Source organism: Amphibalanus amphitrite, unplaced genomic scaffold (genome assembly GCF_019059575.1).
Source record: "Amphibalanus amphitrite isolate SeventyFive unplaced genomic scaffold, NRLGWU_Aamphi_draft 000196F_arrow, whole genome shotgun sequence".
In the NCBI taxonomy this organism is placed as follows: domain Eukaryota; kingdom Metazoa; phylum Arthropoda; class Thecostraca; order Balanomorpha; family Balanidae; genus Amphibalanus; species Amphibalanus amphitrite.
The window spans coordinates 473,047-501,022 of record NW_024881691.1 but is presented as its reverse complement, the minus strand read 5'-3'; the positions used below and the strand labels follow the sequence as shown (position 1 = coordinate 501,022).

At 55.9% G+C, this 27,976-nt stretch overlaps 1 protein-coding gene across 1 annotated transcript; it reads left to right on the top strand.

The window, feature by feature from the left end:
* The first annotated feature begins 122 nt into the window (after nucleotides 1-122).
* Nucleotides 123-27,976, top strand: LOC122384677 (ubiquitin-protein ligase E3B-like). The gene is made up of 21 exons (XM_043372315.1): nucleotides 123-306; nucleotides 1,674-1,878; nucleotides 3,147-3,293; nucleotides 4,175-4,340; nucleotides 4,853-5,014; nucleotides 5,251-5,316; nucleotides 5,415-5,603; nucleotides 5,867-6,058; nucleotides 6,579-7,002; nucleotides 8,197-8,368; nucleotides 8,655-8,773; nucleotides 8,922-9,091; nucleotides 9,484-9,629; nucleotides 10,262-10,398; nucleotides 10,625-10,788; nucleotides 11,055-11,192; nucleotides 11,802-11,926; nucleotides 12,212-12,341; nucleotides 22,231-22,395; nucleotides 22,772-22,883; nucleotides 25,759-27,976. The coding sequence occupies exons 2-21, from the start codon at nucleotides 1,718-1,720 to the stop codon at nucleotides 25,929-25,931; spliced, it is 3,258 nt and encodes a 1,085-aa protein (XP_043228250.1). The 5' UTR covers nucleotides 123-306; nucleotides 1,674-1,717; the 3' UTR covers nucleotides 25,932-27,976.

Genomic DNA, 27,976 nt, shown 5'->3' with positions numbered 1-27,976 from the left:
GGTGGATGTACGGCACGCAAAAGGAAAGAACAGCTATATTGTAGTATTTTGAACATTGTTCTCAAATTAACTCGTTTTTGCGCACATATGCGCCAGGCCCTGCAATCTCTGTGCAATCTGCAATCCGCGTTGCGTTATGTAAAACGATAGTTTTGAAACAAACGTTTTTGATTCACGTGATTCGGAACCATTGCCCTTTTTTCGGGCGAAGTCTGACTTCATGGTACCTATGTTATTGTTATTTCAAGCACTCTTATAAGGTTTAAGTACTAAGACACACTTTCACTGGAGATCCTGTTCCTGAATGTGAGCATAGCAATAGGTCATCACCTTCAGTTTGGGCTGTGGTAGCATTCTGACATTTATCAAAATTAACTTTCAAAAGAGAATGCCAACTTTTTTGCCTACAAGTCTTGGGCTCCATTCGGATGCCCCATTTTCCGCATGAACTTTCCACACCAAGGGGAATTCCACACAAAAATGTATGATGGGGCAGAGGGAAATGCATGGAATCAAGTGGGATGCTCTGAAATAATAAGAAATACAGAGTGTATTACACCTGTTTTAAAGATGGCGGCTGCCAATGCCATGGAAAGGATGTTCATCTATGGGTGTTGGGGTTTATGATGAATCACATGGATTTTTTTTCTTCAAAATATTACATTTGTTTGGTTGTGTAATAGGTAGCTGAGCTGCTTGCATGTCATATAGCAGCAAATATAACATTGAAGTTGCCACCCATCTCAACTCAACCCCAACATGATCTTTTTGTGGCAAAGTCTTTGTTTTGAGTTTTGCAACATGAGCGATGCTTGAGGAAGAAAACCTGAAGAATTCATAGATTTTGAGCTTTTTTGTTAACTCCCTCATGGATACCCTTCCAGCAGCCAATGCTGCCTTTTTGGATTTACTAATGGGCAATGGCTGGACAAGAGATTAGATCTTGTCATTCATTTTTATTTGTCCACTAGACCAATGTTGACTTTACTGTTAACCTACAATTGTTCTCTGCTAAAGTGATCATCAAAGACAAATGCAGATGTTTTTTTAGCATGATATCATTAAAGGTACAGAAAGAGTTAATGATAACCTTTTTGCTCATAACTAAAGTAGGCCAAAAACAAATACTGGATTTGTTTTTGGCTTACCTATAACTTTAGTTATGAGCCCAAGGTTGTTATTAACCCTGTCTACAATTAGACTCTGATTTATGGAATAACATTTTTGTGCATTTAGGAACTTTAATTATTGAAATTCTCTTGATTATACATTTCACAATCAATGAGTCACTGTCTTATATTTATAATTACCTACTTAGGGCTGTGATAAAAAATCAGACACTAGGTTTAGGACTGGACTGAAGCTATTTTGAAATAAAGTGTTGGAATCTGTACCGTAAGATTGATTGGTTTTATACCTGTATATAACAAGATAAGACTTTGCCACTTAAGATGTAAGGAATGTAATTTACATCCCAGATACTGAGGGCTTTAACAGTAAAGTAAACCTATTACCAACAATGTATTTTGATGCAAAAATCAATTAAATGTGTGCCCTTTATTACCATGAAGCATTAACAAATCTCATTGTGCCATCTGATTTTGATTCTCGACATGCTATTCATTAAAATTTCCATTCAGATACCATAGATACCATCCTCCTTTTTTTTCCAGAGATGACAGTCGCTGTCCTGTGAGCCACTGTGCAGTGCAGCAGCATGTTCCAGAAACCAGATGCCAGTAAGGATGCGTTCCTGGAGCAGGCGCGGGCGGCGCGCGAGGAGCGCCACATGCAGCAGCGCCGTGAGCGCGCCGCCGTCCGTGTGCAGGCACTCGTCAGGGGCTTCCTGGCGCGGCGCGGCGCCCGTCGAGATGTCACGTGAGTGGCACGGGGGGGGGGCCGTGAGGACCTCGGGCACCAGTGGGTCCCGGTGGGAACGGTCAGCCGGTGGGGCACATCGGGGCGGTCAGCCGGCGACGCTGCTGTTACCTACCGACGGGATAGTGGTTGTAAACGGAGCAGCGGATCCCGGCGGGACAGTGGTTGTAAACGGAGCAGCGGATCCCGGCGGGACAGCCGGGATAAAAGGAGCAGCGGGACAGGACGTGAAAACGGCGCAGCGGGTCCCGACGGGGCCGGGCATCTGGCGGGGCAGGGGTCATGGTGGGACCGGTCGGCTGGCGGGGCAGGGATCACAGTGGGACCGGTCGGCTGGCGGGGCAGGGATCACAGTGGGACCGGTCGGCTGGCGGGGCAGGGATCACAGTGGGGCTGGGCAGCTGGCGGGGCAGCGGTCACGGCGGGGCCGGGCAGCTGGCGGGGCACTGGGCAGGGGTCACGGCGGGGCCGGGCGGCCAGTAGGGTCGGTCGATACCCAGTGGTGGCTGATGAGCCGGTCACGCCGTTGTGGGCCGTACGGGGCTGACCCGGCGGCGACCTGCAGATTGATGGCGTCCGTTCTGACCTTTACCATCGGCCGTAATCAGGAGCCGTCACGCCACAGCGGCTTTGCGTTGTCTGTGTGCTGGTCTCTCTAAATTGGATGGCTCCATGGCTTACCTCCTTTCTACACATTGCTGGCTGGCTGTAGCTCCCTGTCCGCTGAGTGTCTGCGGCTCTGACGGCCCTTCTCCTCCCCTGTGTCTCCTCCGTGTCCCCTCCACTGACCCCGTGTCTCCCCGTGTCCCCTCCACTGACCCCCGTGTCCCCTCCACTGACCCCCGTGTCCCCTCCACTGACTCCGTGTCTCCTCTCCGTGTCCCCTCCACTGACTCCGTGTCTCCTCTCCGTGTCCCCTCCACTGACCCCCGTGTTTCCCCGTGTCCCCTCCACTAACGGCCCGTGTCTCCCCGTGTGCCCTCCACTGACGCCCGTGTCTTCCCGTGTTCCCTCCACTGACGGTCCGTGTCTCCTCTCCGTGTCCCCTCCACTAACGGCCCGTGTCTCCCGTGTCCCCTCCACTGACGGCCCGTGTCTCCCCGTGTCCCCTCCACTGACCCCCGTGTCTCCCCGTGTCCCCTCCACTGACCCCCGTGTCTCCCCGTGGCCCCTCCACAGTCCACTGACCCCCGTGTCTCCCCGTGTCCCCTCCACTGACCCCCGTGTTTCCCCGTGTCCCCTCCACTGACGGTGTCTCCCCCGTGCAGCCGCCGGCTGGAGGCGGTGCTGCAGTCGGCGGCCGGCGCCGAGGAGTCGCCGCCGCTGGTCGCCGCTCAGGAGGTGTACCGCTGTGTCAGGGACTACCTGGTCATCACCGGCGGTCGCGACGGACAGCGCTTCGGACAGATCTGCAGGTCAGTAACTACTGGTACAAGGTCGGACACCAACGGACAGCGGCGCGGACATATCTGCCGGTCAGTATCGAGCACCGCCGGCACCAATGGCGGGTCAGTTCCGGTAAAAACGGACAGATCACTCTACCCAGGTCAGTATGAACGGACAAAGTGGCAGCCAGCCTGGGTATACAGTGGCAGTGGCGGTCTGGTGTGCCTGTGCACCATCAGAAATCTGTGGGCAAAACAGTGATCGATTTACCGTGGTAGTGCTCTGTTTCCACTTATTCAGCTCATTAGCTGGTGTTACGTTTTAATGACGGAGAGATAAATAGCGTAATGAGCTCATTTGTTACTAGCTCTGAAGCTGCTATCACAGTAATGAATAATTGATTAAACGCAGCAATCATGCAAACTAATGTTCTAGAACACGATTATGTTACCACGATTCTGATCATACAGAAGCTTTGTGACGCAGCCAGTGTTTCATTTTTCAGCCTTTTTGGTGGCAAATCACACCTAATGGGGAAAATATTTTCATCTCTAAAATATGAATGACCAACTTTACTTCATCTCTGAAAAGAGTTTCATGTATTCCCAACAGCCAGTTCACTTGTCACTTGACAGTTGATGCACCCACATCCTTTTGTTCCACACCCTGTCAAGATCCTGACATGAAATCCTGGTTTATCAGTTAGCATAAAAATTGGTATTACACCATTTTGCAAAAATACTGCAGTTATTTACTCTCTTTTTTCATCCTAAGATTTTTTTCTTCATCGGCACACCCAACCAATATCCAATTTTAGAACACTGGACGCAGCACAGCCTTTGCCGTCCTGATCTGCGCCCACCAAGGGAGGCGCTCACGGCCCGGCCGCCGCCGCCTGTCTCGTCCTCAGGTACCTGGTGCACAGCATGGCCTCGGACTCGCTGAAACTGTGCTACGCGTCCGTGGCGCTGAACCCGCAGCACGCGGTCGGCTGGATCCGCCAGATGAGGACGATCCTGGCACAGTGTCTGACCCGACTGGAGACGCTGCGCCCAGAGACGGCCGGAGACGCGCCGGTACGGAGCTGGAGGGAGGGAGAGACCGACCGGGGGAGAGGGCAAAGGTAGGCGAACCTCCGTTTCGTTTCTGACACTTTTGAGCGGGTGGGCCGTTGCACTGGAAGGGTGAGGTCAGGGACGTGATCGGAGATCGGTAGGAGCCGACCCTGGCTGGGCGGTCTGCCTGGAGCTGTGAATGGTGGCAGTGGGTGGGCCATAGTGGTTTTGGTTAACAGATTGTGGCTAGTGTGTGGTGCTACGCCGGGCCATCGAACCTTTCTCCCGCACTGACCCGCGTCGTATTCTCCGAGCAGACTGTGACGCTGTAAGTACTTGTTTCCCCTTCCACAGGCTGTGACGCTGTACCTGTCTCCCACCACAGACGGTGACGCTTTACCCGTCTCCCACAGACTGTGACGCTGTAACCGTCTCCCACTGACTGTGACGCTGTACCCGTCTCCCACAGACTGTGACGCTGTACCCGTCTCCCGCCCACAGGCTGTGACGCTGTACCCGTGTCCCTCCCACAGACTGTGACGCTGTACCTGCACATGCTGCTGACGTTCACGTCGACGTCCAGCTGGCGGCTGCTGACTAACCCCAGCCACGAGAAGCTGAGGCCCGTCATGGACAAACTGTGCCTGGCCCTGCTGCAGCACGCCAGCGCCGCGCACCTCATGAGGACGCTGAAGGTAGGCTGCATTAGGTGATCGGCTGGAGTTTTTAGGACCCTGGCTAAGGGAAATTATTCACGAAGCTTCGGAAAGTGACTGAAAATCTTACGATGCATGTCAATGAGCATATGCTACTGATTCTGCTCTGCTCACTGATGGAACGGCTGTGTTCATGATTCATTCTGCACCCCACCCTCAGGACGTGCTGGTCTGCCGTTTACTCCTCCTCAAACATCCTGCCTTTTCCTCGGCAGGAGGTGCTGGTGCGCGGGCTGGCCCGCTCTGACACTCAGCCCTCTCCGCCGCCAGGAGGTGCTGGTGCGCGATCCGCCCGCTCTGACACCCAGCCCCCTCCGCCGCCAGGAGGTGCTGGTGCGCGGCCCGGCCCGCTCTGACACCCAGCCCCCTCCGCCGCCAGGAGGTGCTGGTGCGCGGTCTGGCCCGCTCGCGGCCGGTGCTCCGGCACGCCTCTCTCACAGCCTGTATGACGCTGGCGCTGCGGCCGCTGGTGGCCTCCCAGTTCTCGGCCAATGACGTCAGCGCCTACCTGATCAGCGTGCTGAGCGTGCCCGGCCTGGTGTCGCACCTGCAGAGCACGGCCCCGGAGGTGGGTGGGCGGTGGCGGACAGCAGACGGAGACGAACAGGGCTGTGGGAGAGGGAAGGTAGAGGTGCTTATGAAGGCAGAGATAGCATTTATAGTTGTTTCTGGGTCAGTTAATAAACTGTTTGAGTGGCACTGAGTGGCTCGGCCAGTGGGATGGTGTCTTTGAAGTCCCGCCGGGCCCGCCGTGTTTCAGTGTCTGTCGGCCATCAGTAGGCTGTCAGTGTCCGCTATAACCGTCCTTGTCCCGTGTCCGCTGTGTTTCAGTGTCTGTCGGCCATCAGCACTCACGGCCTGCTGGCCAAGTGCACGGCCCACCTGCTGGACCAGCAGGCGCTGCGGATCGTCTTCAACACACTGGAGGGCAACTACGCGCTGTGTCTGCTGGCCAACCTGGTCCACCTGGCGTACCTGCAGGAGCCAGACACCCTGGCCTCCGTGCTCTGCCCCGACCTCAGCGTACGTATAGAGCAAGGGATTTCGCTCATACGTGTGGAGATCGACCGCGACTTATTTTTTTTTTACTACAACTTAAACGGACTTGACGTGTTGTTTAGTCCTGTTTCACTTCCTACTATAACTATCCTGTCAGCCACCCGATCCCTCTCGTCTGAGACTCCCAGGTCACCTCCCGCCGTCTCCTTCCGGCAGCTCAATGTCCCAAAATTTGTCGATTTGGGTGGGTAAAGACATCCAAATGAAATTCATTTTCCACTCTCGCCACCAATTTTTAAGAACAATTTTCCACTCCCAACCAAGAAAATCTAGATTTTTTGCCTGTAGAAAGAGCAGTTGTGTGGATGCCCAGCTTAGCATCAAGCATCCTACACCTTAGAATCAAATGCATGCTTTTTGTTGTTTTTCACTCTTTTTGGATCTAATCAAATCAGCAGTTTTTCATTCTCTCTCCCCTCTTTTTGGTGGGTAATTTTCCCCTCTGACACCCAAGACAAAACTCAATTTTGGGACACTGCGGCAGCTGGTGCTGACGCGGCTGCTGGAGAGCCTGCAGAAGTACGTGCAGAACAAGCGCTCCAACCTGAGCCAGTGGCACCCGGTGCTGGGCTGGTTCAGTCAGCCGCTCGACCCGCGGCTCACTGAGGCGCTGCCGGCCGTGCGCGCTCAGCTGCAGCTGCTCTGGAGCCGGCCCATCTCGGCGGCTCTGTTCGCCGGCATGGAGCGCGCCCCGGCCCCGGCGCCGGCGCCGGCCGGAGCTGCCCAGCCGCCGCCGCCGGACGGCCGGCTGGCCGGCTGGCTGCGCCGCGCCCTGGAGCGCGGCCGGCCCGGCGCGGCCGCCGCCCGCCGGCTGGGCAGCGCCGAGTGCGCGCGCGTGGCGCTCGTCTGCTCCCTGTACCAGACGGCGCTGCAGACGCTCACCCAGCTGCGCTCCGACATACTCACCAGTGAGTGGGGGAGAGAGGGGGAGATCTCACCAGTGAGTGGGGGGGGAGGGGAGCTCTCACCAGTGAGTGGACGGGGAGGGGAGCTCTCACCAGTGAGTGGGGGAGGGAGGGGGAGAGATCTCACCAGTGAGTGGGGGAGGGAGGGGGAGATCTCACCAGTGAGTGGACACTGGACATGGGGGGAGGGGAGATCTCACCAGTGAGTGGACATGGGGGGAGATCTAACCAGTGAGTGGACATGGGGGAGATCTCACCAGCGAGTGGACATGGGGGAAGGGGAGCTCTCACCAGTGAGTGGACGGGGGGATCAGTGTGGGGATTGGATACCACACCTGGCGTCCACCGAATGGGCCCGGGGTACTATGTAGAAATCAGTCGAACATTTCAACTGGACGGGGCAAGTTCGATAACATCTCACCACGCGTCCCCCAGGTCTGTGTTACGGCGGCAGCCTGCTCCCTGACCTGTGGTCGCTGCTGTACTGACAGTGTTGGGACCTGTGGTCGCTGCTGTACTGACAGTGTGGGACCTGTGGTCGCTGCTGTACTGACAGTAGGGGACCTGTAGTCACTGCTGTACTGACAGTGTGGGGACCTGCGGTCGCTGCTGTACTGACAGTGTGGGTTCTGTGGTCGCCGCTGTACTGACAGTGCGGTGTGGTCCGTCCCGGCAGGTCTGTGTTACGGCGGCAGCCTGCTCCCGGACCTGTGGTCGCTGCTGTACTGACAGTAGGGGGCCTGTGGTCGCTGCTGTACTGACAGAAGGGGGCCTGTGGTCGCTGCTGTACTGACAGTAGGGGGCCTGTGGTCGCTGCTGTACTGACAGTGTGGGGACCTGTGGTCGCTGCTGTACTGACAGTAGGGGGACCTGTGGTCGCTGCTGTACCGGCAGTGTGGGACCTGTGGTCGCTGCTGTACTGTACTGACAGTAGGGGGACCTGTGGTCGCTGCTGTACCGGCAGTATGGGGACCTGTGGTCGCCGCTGTACTGACAGTAGGGGACCTGTGGTCGCTGCTGTACTGACGGTAGGGGACCTGTGGTCGCTGCTGTACAGTACTGACAGTGTGGGGACCTGTGGTCGCTGCTGTACTGTCAGTGTGGGGACAGTAGGGGACCTGTGGTCGCTGCTGTACTGACAGTAGGGGACCTGTGGTCGCTGCTGTGCTGACAGTGCGGTGTGGTCCGTCCCGGCAGGTCTGTGTTACGGCGGCAGTCTGCTCCCCGACCTGTGGTCGCTGCTGCGCGGCCTGGGCCCCGACTGCGGCCTCCGGCAGTTCGTCGGCCTGCTCGGCTCTCCGGACGGCAGTGCCGCCCCCGAGTTCCACGTCGTCTCCATGTTCTGCGACTGCATGGCCAACTACGTGGTGTGAGTGCCCCCCGCCTCCGGGCCGGGGAACGGGACGCAGAGCTGCAGAGCATCTCGCCCCCAGGCCGGCCGATGGGGCTAGAGCGCACCGGCTGTCTTATGATGTGAAGGGGCCATCTATCAAATGTGGTATCAAAATATACTATTTTCTTCTGATTCATAGATCTTTGGAAACTGGTGGTCTATCATCGCTGATAGATTTGCCATGTTTTTGAAAATAGAGACTAGAGCCATCAGCCAGAGGGATCACCGATCGTAATATTGCATCCCATTGCGCCGTTTTCAGTGTCCTGGACGACATTGAGATGTACGAGGAGCAGAAGCTGTTCAAGTTGGAGGACTACGTTCAGATATCGGGCTTCCTCAACACGTTCGTGTACAAAATCATCAGCAACAACCTTATCGGTACGGACAGCCTCCAATGTGTGTCCGACAAACTCATATGCATATTTCAGAGTTTGCCTGACACCTTGTGGTTCTACGTTAGCATTTTACGTTTGTTCGTCTGTGCTTCTGCCATGTGACCTGACTGGGGTTTCTGTGCTCCGGACAGACGCTAAGTCGCTGCCGACCAGCTCCCTGTTCCAGTCTCTGCACGCGCTGCTGCTGCTCCTCTACAAGCGGGACTGCCGCAGACAGTTCGCGCCCAAAAACCACTGGATCATCAGGGAGATCAAGATCAGCTTCCTCAATGACGTCGAGAAAAACAAAAAGTGGGCACTGGTGAGTTTTCCAGAAGATGATATGCGTCTGGTCTCATTAGGATGGTATGCTGCAGCTGTGATCGTGTCTGATTGGAACTAATGAGGTGTCGCCACACCATCGTTCCGGTAATGCACGTATATTGCTAGGTTTTCAACGTTTGGGCGATTGTATAATGATCGAGAAGTAAAGTAGGAGGGTTAGGGAGTCACGGTTCAGGGTCGCGGAATTTCAATCGGACACTGCCGCAGGTAGTATAAGACGAAAGTCCTGCGTGAGTAGGTGCCTGATTTCCCGGCCTGTGACCGTCTGGCCGGTCCGCCGCCGCCGCAGCTGATGTAAGACGGAAGTCCCTGCCTATGTATATCAGTACCTTTACCCGTCTGTGACCTGTCGCCTGGTGTTGTTGGCAGCTGCTGCTGCAGAAGGTGCCGCACGTCCTCCACCACGAGGAGCGCGTCTACCTGTTCCGCCAGGAGGTGTCCAAGGAGCGGCTGGCGCTGGGGCTGACCGAGTCGCCCTTCACCTCGCCCCAGTCCACCCTGATTACCATACACAGGTGGGTACTCTGACCCTGATCACCATACACAGGTGGGTACTCTGACCCTGATCACAATACACCATACACCGGTGGTTACTCTGACCCTGCTCACCATACACAGGTGGGTACTCTGACCCTGCTCACCATACACCGGTGGGTACTCTGACCCTGATCACCATACACCGGTGGGTGACGCGGCGGACGCAGAGTCCAGTCACAGTCACCGCAGCAGAACACGTTTTCACGCCAGTCGACCACACTATGATGAATGTTTTTAATGTTACACAATCCATGTTATCGTATCGTTCACTGCATTATCTTCTTGATGTGGTCAGTGCTCACTGGCAGAATTGCTTCAGGTGTTATTCGTTTTCCTGTTTCCTCCTACCCAATCACCATCCTATCAGCTAGTTTCTGGTCACAGTTCCCCATTACTTTTGTCCCGTCCATCTTTTGTTTGTCACTCGCTACACATATAAACCAGTGACTACACTCCTGGCCACCTAACTGGCCGTCCGCCAACTTTGTTTCACACTGTGTCACGCAGTCCGTCACCCGTGTCCCGCGCAGTCCGCCACTTGTGTCCCACGCGGTCCGTCCCCTCCGACTCACGCCCTCACCGTCATCTCACGTGGCTCGCCGCCGGCCAGGTCCCGCCTGCTAGAGGACGGCTACCGCCAGCTGGCGACACTCTCACCGCAGCTGCTCAAAGGCATCGTCCGCGTCAAGTTCATCAACGAGCAAGGCCTGGACGAGGCCGGCATCGACCAGGACGGCGTGTTCAAAGGTCGGCAGCACCGCGCGGGCACCCGCACTGGATGGGTCGAAACTCGAAACGCTCGCAGGGTCCATGAGAGCTTGTGAATGTTGGTCCAGCTATCGAGTTACTTTCGCCAGCCATTGCAGCTCGAAAGGCAGTTGGGAAATAATTTGACCACTTATCGGCCAGTCCATGGACTGTTCTCGGTCTAGTGTGCACATTCCCGGACCTGTGTCTGTTGTTATTTCCGCAGAGTTTCTGGAGGAGACGATCCGGCGTGTGTTCGACCCGAGTCTGAGCCTGTTCCAGACGACCAGCGAGCAGCGGCTGTACCCGTCGCCGGCCTCGTCCGTTCACCACGACCACCTGCAGCTCCTCGAGTTTGTCGGAAAGATGCTCGGAAAGGCCGTCTACGAGGTGGGATACTGGGCCATCGCTGAGGGGTCGCTGCAGATGGGGGGGGGGTCTGGATGGAGAGGGCTAGACTGTCATTGTGGAGTGAGGAGTCTGTGGAGAGAGCGAGGCCGCTCTGGTGGACTTCCAGAGGAGAGGATACGATTGTGGGGACTAAATGAATGGATGGAACTCTGGGACCCGTGTTCCCCTGCCGCTGCTGTGACTACCTCTCGCCAGTGTGACGTCGCCTGCCGCCGTTCTGACCCCGTTCATCGCTCGCGCGGCAGGGTATCGTGGTGGACGTGCCTTTCGCGCCGTTCTTCCTTTCTGAGCTACTCGGCCACTCGCACAAGAACCTCTACTGTTCGGTGGACGAGCTGCCCTCGCTGGATCCGGAGCTCTACAAAAACATCACCTACATCAAGGTACTGGCTTAGTTTATTTGGGACGGCCGTGTGTGACTGGGTCCGTGAAAATCTGAGCAAGTACCTACGGCCTGTACCCATTGGATAAAAACCAACCAATCAGCTAATCACGCAGATTTTGGCAGGTATTCGTATTTTTAGCATGTAATTATTTATTTCTGCGATGCGTTTACGCATCAAGTTCAATTAACCGGGTCACGGACGCTTCAGAGTACGTGTTTATTTTTTGTCCGACTGTGTATACTGGTTATTTACGGCGCGTTACGACCTTGGCACGCAGAGTGCCTACCGTTGGCTAGTAGTTGGCACGTGTCACCGGGTGGGGAGGGGTATTTGTTTGACCCCGGCCCATGACAGTATGTGTGGCCGTCAGGCTCAGGATAGGGAGGATCCGCTGGGCGCAGCGGTGGGCCCGCTGTGTGACAGTGCCCTCCGCGGCGCAGTGTTGATACTGGCCGGTCTCGGCAGGCCGCCACCGGCCCTCCTTGGCTGCGGGCACAGAGCCGCCGTTTATACAGCCGTCAGATGTCGGACTGATAACACAGCGGCTGTCACGCACACGACTGTGTCGCTGACCGCCGCCCCCCCCCCCCTCCCCGGTCCCCTCAGCGGTACGACGGCGATGTGCAGGACCTGGGGCTGACGTTCTCGTACGACCAGGACGTGATGGGCCAGCTGGTCACTCACGACCTCATCCCGGGCGGACGCGTCATACCCGTCACCAACGAGAACAAGTGAGCACACCGCTGCTGCACCGGGTTGAGCAGCGGCGGCTGCGGCTGGTGCGGTATTTGTAATTCTGGCTGCTAAGTCAGTTCCTGTGCTCTGTGAGAGTCATCGGGGCTAGAGAAGGAACAATGATTGGTGCAAGGTTATTCAAGGTTGTTGACATTGTTCGAGGTTCCTCCCTTCTGACTTTATTTTGTCTGATATCGTCCGTGACGCTGTTGCGTTTCCAGGATCCAGTACGTGTACCACCTGGCCCATTTCCGTCTCTGACTCGCCGCCTGTACTCCCAGGATCCAGTACGTGTACCACCTGGCCCATTTCCGGATGCAGACGCAGATCAAGGAGCAGACGGCGGCGTTCATCCGCGGCTTCCGCGCGCTGGTCCGGCCGGAGTGGCTGCAGATGTTCTCACCGCCAGAGGTCAGTTGTGGCGCCGCCCCGCGGAGCGGCCGCGCATGCTGGGCTCGATAAACTGCCGACAGATGGTACTGGACGCGGGTTTGCTAAGCTATCGCAGACTGCATGTCAGAACAAAACAAGTCGAAGTCGCAACACTTAAGGCACTCGAGCAAATGATCCGTTTGATCTGGAAAAAAAATTGGTCGATCAAATACCTGATCCATTGGTGGCATTCCAGACGACGATTAGGTCTCCCCCCATTTTCGGTTTTCCATGACCGAAGGAGCCGCTCTGGACATTCACTGGGGACATGTCGCCGGTCGCTGTGACTGGAATGTGTTTTGTCAGCTCCCGCGGGGTCTGCCTGCTGCGCTGGCTCGGAATGTGAGCTCTGCTCTGAACTCGGAGTTAATCGCTCATATCCTGTGAGAAAGGTGCAGCTGCCTCCTGGCTCGGTCCGGGACGAATGGTCTCAGCGGCAGGGTAAATGATACCGAGTTCAGAAGAACTGGGAACATCTGACGCCGGTCCGTCTCTGCTGAGACGGGGGCGATCGGGGTAGCCTCGGGCTCAAGCACGGCAGACTCATCAAATCTGGAATCGTGCTCATGCATAGACAAAACTAGAATATAAGTGACATGCGCACTGCGCAGCTCAAGGGCAGTGCCGCAGTACTTACAGAGTCCCTTTCTTGAGGACTACAGGCAAGGAACCATAAATCCACACTATACGGGAATCAGGATACAGCATATTCTACATATACCTAATAGATCGAATATTTTGCATGTGCGTATCTTTACGATGGTCACTTATGTGTCGATAATACTTTGCGTCATAGCCTTCTAACAGAAGAATAAAGGAGGAAATGAATCAAAGAAGAGAAAGATTTCGATGAGGGGATAAAACTGCTCCGGCTGTCTGATCTCCAGATATTTAGTTTGGTCGACAGTAGCCATGTCTCTGTGCCCTGTGGGCCCCATGATGTCACCAAACGGCGCATCACGTTATGCAATCAGGGTCCCGTTGCAACTGTCCAGCGCAGTATTCCAGTGTGTATGTGTGGAATATTCCATTAATCCTGGAGAAGTCGACCTCTGCCCAGCAATGATGTTTGTTCGACCAAACCATACGCAGTGCAGTTGGTGCCATGGTGAATATGGTACAGCTGCACCTAACATCGCGGCACCGGGCACGTACAATGTGAACGGTACTGTCGCTAGCCACCGAATCGCGCCACACACGCGCAACTTTTGTGTGCTTTTGAGGGGAAGTTTCATATTTAGTTCGGCATGTTTTAATGTAAGTACCCAGCCCGACTTTTGAACATGCGAACTACTTATTCTTCGCTGGTCTTTTCCGCCGGTCTGGTTCGTTGGTTTGTTCCAGTGGTCTGGTCTGTCGGCCTGGCCTGGTCTCCATGCAGGTTCGGCTGGCCGGGGAGCGGCGGCACGGCTCCTATCTCTATTATCACAGCTGGTGCGTCTCTCTGTGCGCCGTACCTGCCCTGCAGCAGATGTGTGGACCCGCCCCGGCAGGTGTATTTGCGGCGTCCGCACCCCGGGTTCACTGACTCGGTGCGGCTGCGCCAATATTGCCGTCTGCGGCGTGATCGTGACGCAGACACCCCTCGCACCCGCGGACGGCGACGAAAGACCCCCGGCCATATATCGCTGTCCACCGCTCCACCCCCGTGAGGGAGGGCTCACGGCAGACCCCCGGGGCCATATAACCCCGTCCACCGCTCCACCCCCGTGAGGAGCTCTCACCGCGGCCGCCTCAGGGCTGTTTTGAACGGCCCTCGGCGCGGAGATAATGATGTTTTGGTGCGGCAGAATACGGCCCACTCAGAGGTCGTGGTGTGAGGAGGCGGGCTTATTTACAGTGCGGCGTGCTCCGCCTTTGATGTTAGAGTTATTGACGAAAGTACTGGGAACAGGAATGATGTGGGTTGTGGAACCTGTGACTGTTTTGGTTATATGGGTGCGGTAGTCTATTTTGAGGACGTGTTGTCGTTAAGCTGGAAACCCGTCATTGCCGTGATATCCACCAGTCACGACCACACGTTGTGAAACCCGCTAATCCTCTGGTATAGCAGGGATGTGTTGTGCCGAGCTATCCGTCCCCGCAGTCGGCTCTCGGGCCGTGGCTCAGACACTCCGGTCAGACCGGGGAGCTGTTGCCAGCCGGGTCGGCCGGTCAGTGGCGCGGCCTTGAGGCGCCAGCTGCGTACGTCGGCAGTCGACACCGCCCGACGCCGCCCGGGATCGACCGCGCTGCGGCCGGGCGCTGCGTGCCGCCGAGATTGGCGCCGCCAGCGGCCGGTGGCCGAACCGCCAGGGTGGCCCGGGGGCAGGGGACAGGGGTCCGCGGCCGGCCGGCGCCGCCGCGGCTGCTCCGCCACCCCTGTTTACCTTGGAGCGCGAGACGCCACCCGCACGGCCGGCCCGCCTGCGCGTAGTTTTCCACAGAAACGGACGCGACGTCCGCGACAGAGCTGGTTTGTCGGTCAAGAGGCGGTTTTGGACGATAACAAGCCGCAAGCACTTAGAACTGCGGCTCGAGGGATGTTTTTGGGTGTAGCTGTCAGTTTTGTGCGTTAGAACATGAGTTGACAATTTAATGCAGACGTTTACTTCTTGTATGTGCCTCTTATCGATTGGTTGTCACTTGTCAGTGTAAGAGTCAACACATGCTCTTTTGCTAGCACCATCAGCTGGTGAAACTGCCTTTGATAATATGACGCTCGTCGTCTTTCGTGCAGGACTGGCACCACCTGAGGAGCTACGATGTCCAGGCCGAGCTAAACCCGTTCTCAGCTGTATGTAATCTCGGCTCGGTTTGTCATGAAACCTGTGTCATCTGATTACGGATATTTTACCCGGTCATTTCGTCGCCCAGCTGCTGCGACTCTTCCTTGGCTCCGTCCAGTGTAAATTCCCGTATAATCCGCCGTGTAGATCCGGCGTGCAAGATCGCTGCATGCACGGCTCGGCCGCCCGCCCCGTTTGGCAGTGATGCGCGCGGCTCACCGGCCGGCCCATTATGCAGCGTAGGTCACTGGGTCCGACCGCTCTGCCGACCGGCCGGCCCTGCCGAGTTACGAGCCGCGGGACTACGACGCCATGTGCTGGCGGGTGTAACGTAGCATGGATATTGGGTATCCGCCGCCGCAGTTCGCTGGTATAAATATCGTGGTTATGCATACGACCGGGCGGTGTTACGTGGGCATAATTTGACCGGTGTTAGGTGCGTATGATTCCAATGGACTGGCTGTATACTACGCCCGTGCAATGGCAAATAGGTCCGCCGTCGTTTGCTGTCTCAAACAGAGTCAAAGAACCACAGTCAACAGCAGTCTAACAGCCGAGCTGCAAAAATTTGCCAGCGATGTTTTACTTCATGCACCGTACAATTATCATCTGATCCTACTCATTGCACCACGGCTAGTACTTACCACTGGGTACGGGTTTTTACAGCTTGTGCTCGTTTAGAAATGTCTAATCAATCGTGATCGCGGACACGGATCGTCGGCCCTGCAATAGGGGAGTGATATGAATAGCTCAGTTAGTCGTTCTTTCAGCGCTTCACTGCTGGTCATTGTTAACCGTTTGCTGGCGGCTGCTGTGGTTCGCTGACCTCTCGCGCGCAGTCCGTGTGTCTCTATCCGTCCCCTCACTGCTGCGAACCGCCCCGATGTCAGTAACCTCTGCCCAGCAGCCCTGCACCGTCTCGCTGTGGGCGCTCCCCGCAGCTCCTGTGCAGGCACACACTGCACAGACGCGGCTCTGGCGAGCGGCGGTGGCTGATGGCGCGCCCGGGCCCTCTGACACCGCGCTGCGGGTGGTGACACGCGCCAGTTGACACTGACACGCTCTGCTGTGTCTGGTGTCGGTGCCGTGTCGCTCGGCCGGCGCGCCGTCAGCGGTGATTTGTGGGCCGGTCGGACCGAGTGGCCGTGTCCTTACTCGGTGGTTCTTTCGGCCCTGCTGGTCGGTCTCCGTCCGGCTGATACGGACAGAGCTGAGCGGTACGAGATGTCCGCCGTCCACGGCCGTCCGTGTTTGTCCGGCCGCCTTGCCGCTGCCGTGCCGCGGTGCCGACACCGGACACCTCTCCCGGTCCTCTCCGTCTCCACGGGGCACCTCTCCCAGTCCTGTCCGTCTCCACGGGGCTGTACCTCCCGCCGCGTCTCAGCTGGCGACGTGTCGGCTCGCGTGTCCCCACCGTCCGCCGGGATGCTGCGCGCCACGCCTGCTCGTGTATCACCTCCCTACGACTCCCGTCCTTACCTGCGGGTCCGGCTGCCGCCGCCGTGTCGGCCGTCCCCGCTGACGGACAGACCCGCTGTGGTGACGGACAGACCCGCCGTGGTGACGAACGGCGCTGTCCGCTCCTGCCGAGGTTCACCTGGTCCGTGCCGCGCCGTCAGAGACGCGATGCGCGATCGGTGGATGGGTCTGCGGCGGCCCCGATCCTGTGCCCCCCCCCCTCCGTTCACCGGGTCCTGTGTCCCTCCACTCCCCCCCCCCCCCCCCATTCGTACATCATATCCATCCGACGCCGGGCACTCATTGCCCTACTTGCTGCCATGTGGCGTGCTGATGTTCCCGAGTTTTATTTTATTGCCGGTCTGAACCGCAGTGTCACATTTTAGCTCGGCGGTTTTCAGAAACCCTCAGTCTTTTTGGTATTATTCCAGTAAGTGGTGTAGCAGGTGTGGGACACCGGTTTGCGGTATTTCGGAGCGGTGGCTGTCGTGAGAGCTACACTGCGCCGTACACACGTTCAATGCCAATCACTGGCTGGCGACCATCTGACGACGTCGGCTGCTGACGTGACGTCGGGCGCAGAGGATGTGCTTCTGTCATTGTTGAGTCAACCGTTGTGCTGCTGTGTCTGTTGCTGTTAGATAATGTACGACTGACGCCATCTGATGAAATACTGCCGTTTTTTTAAATATTTTTGTTGCCCGACCCGGGCTTTTGTCGTTAGTAGCACACATTCATACTGGGTTAGTACACTATATATGTTACGGGCCAAGTGCGAAGGCTAGTCCGTTTGCGAACGGACTAGTCCATTCGCGAATGGACTAGGCCGTTTGCGAATGGCGGTCCGTTTGCAAACGGACTAGTCCGTTTGCGAATGGCCGGCCATTCGCGAATGGCCTAGGCCGTTTGCGAACGGACGGGTTTGTGGCGTTGCACTTAGCCGCCGGAAGCATGGATCCTCGGATTGGGGTACGATTCCGAATGAATGGGGGACCGCTGGTCGATGCAGGGGCGTCGCCGACGGGGGGGGGGGTCGGAGGGGTCCGGACCCCCCCCCCCCACACACACACACACATTCTTGAAAATATGCCGGTCCGACGCCCCCCCCCCCCCTCCCCCCCCCCCCCCACACACACACACTTTTGGCCACGAAAATCGATCAAGAATAAAATAAAATATTTTAAAAACGATTTTGGTGCAGTCTCAAAATAAAATTGTCTAAATCCGAGGAGTTTTCAGTATTTGGTGGGGATTACTTTGACTGACCGTCCGACCAGATCCCCTAGTCGAAAATCCGTGGCGACGCCACTGCGTCTATATGTTTAGTTTGTTCTCCGGAGCAGATCTGCGAGCTGGCGCAACTCTGGGTTAAGGTCTCCACACACCTGTTTCATTCGGGATGCGACTTTCCGCTGAACCCTGCACAACGCGGAAATTATAGCAACGTGTTGCCGCTGGCCAGGTTTCGGCCACCGATCTGGATCTGGGGAGGTCAAATATCCCCGTGACCTTCGAACAGCGGAGAGTCGCGTGGTGTGCGGAGACCGTTAGTACCGTGCTCCGGGCTCCCCGCTGATGACCCGACCTGACCTTGGTCGAGTTTGTGGCGCTCGATTCATTCTGCTCTGGTGTGGTGTACCGGGACGGTGCGGCTTGTGTGTGGTGAGTGCGGTGCGGTGAGTGTTCGAAAAACTGTTGTGTTGCATTGCATTTAACAATACGCGCACTGCAGGGGGGGGGGTTGTTTTCAACCCCCTGTGGTTTTTCACAGATCACGAGAAAACGGCGGCGCCCAGCAAAGCCAAATTTTGTATACCTTTTCTCCCATATTCTCCGCACATTGTGTGAAAATGCTGACTCCAGATGACCTAAGGTCAGGTCACCAGGCCAGGTTAAGTGACGCCACCTCCGAAAAAGTTTGCACTTGCACCAAAGCTACAGCTGTTGAGCAATCGATATGAAACTTTCAGGATGTAGTAAGGGTGACACTGACCCGGTTTCCATGGGCACTTTGAGACATAGCGGATTACGGGAGGATTAGGGTTGTAATTCCGACCCGTACTCACGGAACCCATGTTTTTAAGTGGATTAGGGTTCGAAATGCCTTCGTTTTATCGGCTGAGAATAAAAAAGTATCGGAAATTACGGAAAGCAGGCTGTAATCGCACTAATCCTTTATTTCACTGATCCGATCAGTGAAACAAAGGATTAGTGCAATTACAGCCTGCTTACCGTAATTTCCGATACTTTTTTATTCTCAGCCGATAAAACAGAGCCACTCGAACCCTAATTCACTTAAAAACATGGGTTCCGTGAGTACGGGTAAATAAGTGTCGCACTGGATCAGTGTGTTCTTGAGTTGAGTTTGTTTCACTTCACCATTACATTGCAAGGCTCATGAAATTCATCGTCAGACAATGTTTCCAAGCAGGGATGCGGAGCCGGAGTCGGGGCCGGAGCCGGAGCCGCCGGAGCCGGCATATTTTGCCCGGAGCCGGAGCCGGAGCCGGAGCCGTGAAACAATATAGCCCGGAGCCGGAGCCGGAGCCGGAGCCGTCAAAAAAGGGGGCGACTCCGGCTCCTTTTCTTAACCCGCGCCCTGGTGTGGGTCTGAGCCACCTTCGCCCTGGTGGGGGGGGGCCAAAATGACCCCCCCCGTCTAACTCGAAAACGAAGAGGGCTAGGAAGACGCGGAAAAAAGCAAACGAAAGCCCATAACAAGTACGTTCGAAAGTATTTCGGTCATTTTTTCGCTAAGGTCAATATTGAGGTCGCTAGAGGTCATCATAGGTCAAATTTCAGTGTTTTCGGTGTTGCCGGACATATTCCGCTGTAGCTCGGAAACTAGAAGAGCTAGAGAGCCGCGGAAAAAAGCAATCGATAGCTCTTTTCAAGCTCTTTCGCCAAGGTTCGTCAGATTTGACCTCAGCTCAACGGTTTGGCCTACAGAGGTCATGCAAGGTCAACTTGGCAAATTTCGTTGAAAATGTTTTTAACTATAGCATGCATTCACGAGAAAATAGAGAAACGATTCATGCACCATCGTGCTTGGCTCGTCGAGACGCGTCGAATGATATATAGTTTGACCTCGAAAGGTCATTTTGAAAATTTGACCTCAGGTCAAGGTCATGACCTTACCGAAATAGGTCATGCTGCATATCATTCGATCCGCATTGACGAGACAAACACGATAAACGTCGAACGGAGTCTCTATCTCTATTCAATAACAAGTAAGTGCAGAAAAACCGCTGGTGACCTCTGGTGACCAGGGAGATGACCTAGCGTGACCTCAGCGAGGTCACAAGCAAATGGTTTCACATGGGCTGTGATTTGCTGACCCAAGACACTTCAATAACGAAATATAGGAACAATCACGCCCGATTTAGCTGAAAAACAACTACTTTTCGATTCTCCCATTGACTTATAATGGGGAGCAGCGATGACCTGACCTGACCTTAGGTCACATTTATAAAAAATCCGAGATAGCCATTTTGTAGAGCTGGGTGACATCTTCAAGTACTGTAAATTTTACATCGATCGGATAAAAGCTGTGCCTTTGAGAGAGCTTTGAACTTTTTTAGAGGTGGTGTCAGTTTTGGTGACCTTGTGACCTGACCTGACCTGACCCGAACCCCCCAAAAAAGGACATGATGTAAAAATGTTGAATAAACAGCTATACAAAGTTTCAGGGCGCTAACTCAAGTGGTTTCTGAGTTATCGCTGAAAAACCACAGGGGGGGGCCAAAATGGCCCCCCCCCCCCCACCAGGGCGAAGGTTAAGAGGAAACATAGATAACAGTAGAACAGGAAACAATTATTTACCTAGTTCGGTTTGACAGTACAAGGCGTAAAACAATGTGGTATTCAAAGTAGCCTTGTTATACAAATACAGAAGCAACGTGTACCAATCCCATCGCCTTTTTTCTTCCACCCGTATTTAATTGATCTCATAGGGGATGTACTGGGTAGAAGCCGGAGCCGGAGCCGCCGGAGCCGGAGCCGCCGGAGCCGGATCATTTTACTCGGAGCCGGAGCCGGAGCCGGAGCCGCCATGACATTTCACCCGGAGCCGGAGCCGGAGCCGGAGCCGATTTTTTTCTCCGGAGCCGGAGCCGGAGCCGGAGCCGTCTGAAATTTCCACGGCTCCGCATCCCTTAAATTCCAAGGGGTGAACGCAAGGATGGTGTGAGGTAAAGAAGGGGCGACCTCAGCATGACTGTGTAAACATTTTCCGGTTGAGTTACCAATACTTTGCACGCATGATTTCACACGGGACTTTGCACATGCCAAGTTGACTTGCCAAGTTGACGTCACTTTGCTGGATATTTCGCACTTGGCCTGACTTCGCACTTGGACTGGGAGCATAAACGCCCGTCCATTCGCAAACGGCCTAGGCCAACTGCAATAACGCACATGGACTAGTCCATTCGCAAACGGCCTAGTCCAAGTGCGTTATCGCACTTGGACTAGGCCATTCGCGAATGGACTAGCCTTCGCACTTGGCCCGCAACATATACACGGCAGTGGTACGAATCGTTTTCGGCACCCGCTACGCGGGACAGCCTTGACCGCACGCTTCCTTTCACGCACCCCAGGTGGCACCGCACTGGTGCGCACGCTGGGGCTATCCCGATTTCTCGGGCCCGGCAGGTCAGAGGGCTGCTCCGGGACATGAAGCGAGGCCGTGCCCTCGGGACATGTCACCGGACCGAAGGATCTGTTTAAAGGCGGATCAGGCCCGTGTACCTGCGGCCGGGGGCGCTGGCTGGCACAGCGGTAATCCCACGACCGAGCGAACACTCCCCAGTTACTGCCATCTCCTGGGTAGGAGCCGGCCGAGGAAAACGCCGCCAGAGGTCAGCTTTGATCCAAAGACCTCCCACACCAAACGTGAACGCACTTGCCAACTGCGCCACAAGGGTGGTATGAAATACTGCCGGTAAATGACGCTTCTCCGTAAGTTAGACTACTACTGATGTGAGGTGATGTTCCGCCGATTAAGGATAACTGCTAACGTCAGTCAGCGTGACGCCAGCACATCACATGACGGCGGTCAGATGCGCAGTAAGCACGCTCAGCTCGGAAAACCGGACAGCAATGGCCTTCATTCGTGAGAATCTCGGCTCAAGCTACTCATGAAGGCTTGTGGCTGGGAGAAAAGGCTGATTGGTGATTAAAATCATGACTTCTTGCAACCTAACTCCAATCGGCCGATTTTCTCCGGCATTGGAGCATGGTTGGAACTCGCCCGTTCCCGTCTTTGTTGAGCCGCCGCTAGTTAAGGCCAGTAGAGCCTGGGGCTACTCTGACGGTGGTCGCTGAAGTCAGATGCTGGGTCTGACGGTGGGGCGGGGAACGCTGGGTCGTTTTGGCTGGCTGGCGCTCCCTCGAACTGTGATGCATAACCCGTGCACTGTAATCGATCTTTGTGTGCGTTATATCCGTGGGCGCTGGCCCATGACTTGTTCGTTTACTTCTCGGATGCACAGTGTCCCCGGAATCGATGGCACAGTGTAATCCCTGAGTCACGTCAACGGCCAGCCCCACGTCCTGAGGACTATTTACTCCTCATGGCTTACCTTACCGACCTTTTTACCCCGTCCTCCCCTACTGACCGTTTCACCCGTTCCGCCCGCCCGCAGCTGCAGCGGCTGATTGCCGGCGACAACGTGGACCTGGACGTGCGCGAGCTGAGGAAGTACACCCAGTACTACGGCGGCTTCCACGACCGGCACCGCGTGGTCGTCTGGTTCTGGGACGTTCTCGACAAGGACTTCACGCAGGAGGAGAAGAAGATGTTCCTCAAGGTGCGACCCTCCTGCGCGACACCGTGGTCTGTGGATAGCGAGCGGCGCCCGTATTTAGGGCTGCAGTCAGTATCATTTTTTTACGACTGTCGATTGTTTTGACTGTCATTTTCTGACTTGAAAACATTTTTGGGTTATGAATGCGACATAGCCCAGTTTCTTTAATGCGTCTGTTTATATCTTTTTGTCGTTGCAAATGTGTCGTAACTAGTAGGTTCGTCGTCAAAAGTCGCGCTTGGTACGACGTAGTAACCCACAGAGTTCAACAGACGCAGTGGTGTGCAGTGGCCGCTGCCAGCCCGGGCAGCTGACTGCGGTCTCCACACCCGGCCTGTGTCTGTCTGCGTGTGACTGACCGAGTGTTTGTGTTCCCCAGTTCGTCACCTCCTGCTCCAAGCCACCGCTGATGGGGTTCGCCCATCTGGAGCCGCCCTTCTCCATTCGCTGTGTCGAGGTCGGCGACGACGACGACACGGGAGATACGATAGGTGAGCGGAGACATACGGAGATACGATAAGTGAGCGGAGACACACGGAGATACGATAGGTGAGCGGAGACACACGGAGATACGATAGGTGAGCGGAGACATACGGAGGTATGACGCTCACTTCATCGACAGTCCTGTTCGGTTTGTGCTCGCCACGATTACCGATACTCGGCGGGCGCCGTGCGGTCCGTTTACTGCCGATTGGAGCGCGATACTGTCCGCTGTACCTACAGCTCCGGCGCGATCGCTCTAACGGCGGACGACAGCTCACAGCGCTGTTCCGAGAGGCGGTGCGCCGCTCGGAACTCGCCGGTTCTCCGCAGACCGCTGCGGTAGCGCGCAGTTTCTGTACCGGCCGGGTCGGTGGGGCCGGTCCTATTTTCGTCACGCCGTTCACGGGGTCTGTTAGTTCTCTGTGGAAGCTGGTCAGCTGGCCAGGGGGGGGGGGGCCGCCGGGAGCACCTGTCCACGGTCGGGGTCGGGGTCGGGTCGCCCGGTGCTGACAGTGTACCGCGGTACGGGGCCGGGTCGGCGGGCCGCGGCTGGGGCAGCAGCTGTGGCCGCCCCAGACGGCGCGGCGCCGTGCGGCGGGCCGGCACTCCGTGATCCGTCACGACAGGCGGTGGCGTGACGCCCGCACAGCCGGTGACGCAGCGGCCGGGGCGCGTCCGTGAGTCATCGGATCGACCGACACCAGCCTCCGACGGCGGCGGCGAGGCTGTGCCTCGGTGGAGCTTCTGGGTCCGCGCTGGGACGCCGCTCGCCCTTCTGACTTCTTTTTGAATTGCTCATGGAGGAGTCAGTTGGTGGTTGGGGAATATTGATGATTTTGTTATCGGTCATGCCGGCATTAATCATCCTCTGAGACCTGTTTGTTTTCATTTGGCCACCAGCCAGCCCCAATGCCCTGTTCTTTGTCCTGCTATCCGTCGACGCAGTAGCGATTGCTGCGATTATTATTTTGTTCCGTCCTCGTTTCTCAGATCCTGTTAGATCGTGTTTGACGTCACTGTCTTTGTTATGTTTGCTTCTTGCTGACCGATGTTCCGAATATCACCTTATTTTTATTGGGGATAATCCCAGGCACAGATATAAAAACTTCAACCGCACACCACACAGTCGCCTCACCAGCGTCGAATATAAACTAGCCGTTCTGAACACCAGTAGAACGCTGTCAGCTGGACCACTGCTCACGGGCAGTGTCGTGAGCCGTGGTCATCACTCATTAACTGCATCGTATCGAAAACCCTGCACCAACCGTCGGCTCGAGTTCCGTGAGCGGTGCTGTTCACGACTGCCGCCCTCTCACCTGACGAGGGAGCGCTGGGGTGTAACTGTACACGGGAGCTCACTCCCGGCCCAATCAGCCGGGCCTTCCCGGCCCAATCAGCCGGACCTGGAACCTGGCCGTACACTGAGCTGTGGCATTGGACCGACAAGGTCACAACAGGGGCGCCTCGTTACCGCCGCGCTGGCCCCCTGCTGTGACGTCACTCAGGCCTTATGCGGCGGGTCGCGGGACGTTGATTGGGCCCCTCGCTGTATGTACGGGTAATTCAGGGCCGCGTCTCACGGCCGGCCGGGATCCCGGTACGTCACGGCGGCCACGACGCGCCGATGACGCTGGACGTGACGTGTGTCACGCGGCAGTGACGTGGCGGTGACGTGGGTCACCCGGTGACGCAGTTGTTCTGAGGACTATCATACGCGGCTAGTAGGTGGGATTCTTCGCAGCGCCACTGTCTGGATGGTGTCGCCCACGCAGCAGCTCCCGTTCCCCGCTAATGGTGCATTTCACCTGCAGTGTGTCGTCAGCGTGCCTTATGAACGTGTATCTCGGACGGCAGATCGTCTGAGCGGCTCTAGAGGCAGAGGTGCACCGTTTCTTCAGATTCACTCGGAGAGCAATAGAAGCCTTGGCTCCATTCTTATGGTTATGTAATTACCGAACACTACCATACAATGTCAATGTTTATCTTGTGTTACACCTGGCTACTAAGACAGCTTCTTACGATATCGGACAAAGGTTACGATTGATGTAAGTTCTCCAGCGGGTCAATAGTTTTGCCCTAAATCTGAAGTAGAGATGAATCAGCCGTAGTCTTTTTTGCGGTACGTTTTTATTACTGTTTGTAGATGGCTTAGAAAGTGTCATTGTCGTCAGTAATTTCGGCAAAAAGTGCGTCAGAAGCCCCATAGTCGGTGCTCGCGGGTCATGTTGTCGGTAGTGGCAGCACAAAAACGCGCCCCACTTCATGCTATGACGTTGGGCGACCGCCTGGGTACATCAGCGCGTCAGAGTGCAGATGACGTGAACTATCTGGAATCCTTCCTCAGCAAACGCGAGTTAAACAATCGCCGACCGGTGCTGGGGTGCGTGTGAACCACCAGAGTCAGTGTCAGCTGACGCCGAGCGGACTGATATACAGCACACGTACCGGGCGCCCCTGAAATCGGGGTCAGACGGCCGGGCATAACACACCGCCACGCAGAAATAGCAAACACTCGCGGCCGGGGTGTAGCGGCTTTCATGACGGAATATACAGTGTCGGATGGCAGTTTACCTGACATCGAGTGAACACCGTTTGTTTATTCCCACGGTGCAGCCTCAGCTTGCCACCTTTTGCTACGTAGCTGACCAGTGGTAATGCATCTGCCCCAAATGAACTATCACTGCATGTTTAGTGTTATCACTCCGTTTATCGTCCCACGGACCGCGTATCCGTCCGTCCGTGTCGCCATCTCGTGTTGTACGCTTCCCGGTCGGTTCACTGACTGCCCGTCTGTGTCCGCCCCCGCTGTCTCCTCCCCAGTCCGTGCTCCCTGTCGTCCCTGATCTGTCGTCTCACCGTGTGTCTGTCTGTGCGCGGCGGCAGGCTCGATGCTGCGCGGCTTCCTGTCTGTGCGCCGCCGCGACCCGGTCACCCGGCTGCCCACATCGTCCACCTGCTTCAACCTGCTCAAGCTGCCCAACTACCAGAAGAAGGCCACCCTGCGCGACAAGCTGCGCTACGCCATCCGCAACAACACCGGCTTCGAGCTGTCGTAGCGGCGCCTTCCGGTCAGTCCCGAGCCCGCCTCCCCTCCTCGCCAGTGGCTCCCGCTGTACCCCGTCCCGACCCGACCGGGCCGCAGCGCCACAGACCCCACCAGTCGACCCGACCGAGCCTCGACCTGTCTCCCCGGCCAAGCCACAATCCGTGTGTAACGGCCTGTTGTTCCTTATTGGGAAATTGGCGATATTTATTCATAGTCGGTTATGGTTTATCATTAACATTATTTTCCCTATTGCGATCGAATTCATCTATGAAAAAGTTGCGAGGTTTTCAGCTCCGAATTAAAATTAACGTGCACTACGGAATTCAACGAACTTACAAAACCTTTTTGGGTGGCAAAATATATTGAGGAAAGGATTTGTTTTGCGAGCTACGCTTTACACGTCATGATTATTGAAAAAAATTACGCAGTTATGCGATATCGAACCAGCAGTATCCTACAAATCATGTGTCGCCATTTAATTCGCTTTCCCGGTGGTCCTAGTCCGAAACGGCTGTCCGGATTGGGTCGCAAGTCGGTCCGTGATGGTCCCATCGGCTGGTCCGTCGGTCCACTGGGCTGGTCCTAGCCAGTGATTGGCTAAGATGCAATGACAACTATTTTCCACTCTCGTCGCTCGCTAACTTCCTTTGGTCCCATCAGCTGGTCCTCTGGTCCCATCAGCTGGTCCTCTGGTCCCGCCAGCTGATTCTCTGGTCCCTAGTCAGCTGGTCTGCACCTGCCCCCATCATCTGCCCTCCCCCGGCCTGTTTGTGTCGGCACCGGGCGTCGCTGGGGGGAGGAGCGATCTCCAGAGGGGCCCCTGTCCCCTCTGATCGATGCCACCCTGGCCCCGGGAGCGGGGTATCCGTCCGCCGGCGATCGGAGGGGCGGCCGAACGCTCACCGCGCCGGCAGCGGCAGACAGCGGCCGGCGCCGGGCGCCCCTTGTGGCCGACAGGGTACCGCCGGATGTGTGCCTGCCATAGAGACGAGTCGGCTCCGTGAGGAGACAGGACACTCGTATGAGGGATTGGGGAGACTTTTGAGGGGTGAGGGAGACGTTTCACTCGGACAGTCACGGGCAGTGAGATGAGAGGAAAAGTGTTCGTTAGACTGGTGAGAGGAGATTGGTGCTAGATGTGCAGGGTTACAGGCAGTTCGGTGGAAGGGAGAGTATCGAGCCGTTCAGAGGAGAGTGGTGCCGGGTGTGCCGCCTGTGGGAGCCTGCAGTGCTGCCGGTAGTCTCGACTGTGATATATATCGCGTGTGTTTGAATACGATCGGCCTGCTGCGCGCCGCTGTCCGATCAAATTGTCAGCAGTCGCCGATCTGATTCCATGATCGTGATCGTGGTGTTGTATTCCAGTATTTTTGTTAGACCTTCCTGACCTACAATGATCGTCGTGCTATGGTAATGGTGGCAATATGTTATTGAACGCTATGTGGATATTACTATAATCTGCCTTTGTGCGGGGCAGTGCGCCGATGTTTTGTCGTATGGCCGGGGCAATATCGGCGGTCTCTTTCAGTGCCGTGCGATCCGCCCGTTTTCCGAGCGGCACAGGGCACGACTCCGTGACTTGCGGTGCCGGCTCTTCCCAAGTACCGGTTGACAAACTGGTTTAGAGGCGCGGCAACTGCGAATAGCCATGTTATTGTACTGTGGTACGGTACCAGGGACAAATGCGGCAGAAGCGCATTATCATGTTATCGTTTTCCGCGGTATGCTCTTGTTTTGTGAAATTCTAATCTCGGTAAGCTTATCGTCGTTTGAGTGTTGTCTTTCCTCGTGTCGACCTGTGTGCGACTTTCAAACTCTCGGAGCATGTTTCCGTGTTTTGTCGCGTAATGCACGTTTTCCCTTGGTGTCTTCCTCACTTTCCTGGTGCTTGGTGACCAAAGGAGACAGATTCTCTCCTGGGTATGGCCTTGTTGAAAGGCCTTCACATCAGGATCTAAATCACTGCAAACTGTCTAGCTGCGATCTCAGTGTATGTTTTCGTCTCATTGTTGTCATATTTTGATGAGTTGTGAACTAAATACAAACTTCTACGAA

Coding starts and splice junctions, on each gene's coding strand:
- LOC122384677 (XM_043372315.1), top strand. CDS start 1,718: ATGTTCCAGAAACCAGATGCCAGTAAGGATGCGTTCCTGGAGCAGGCG. Junction 4,341..4,852: donor AGACGGCCGGAGACGCGCCG/GTACGGAGCTGG, acceptor TCCCTCCCACAG/ACTGTGACGCTGTACCTGCA. Junction 7,003..8,196: donor GCGCTCCGACATACTCACCA/GTGAGTGGGGGA, acceptor CCGTCCCGGCAG/GTCTGTGTTACGGCGGCAGT.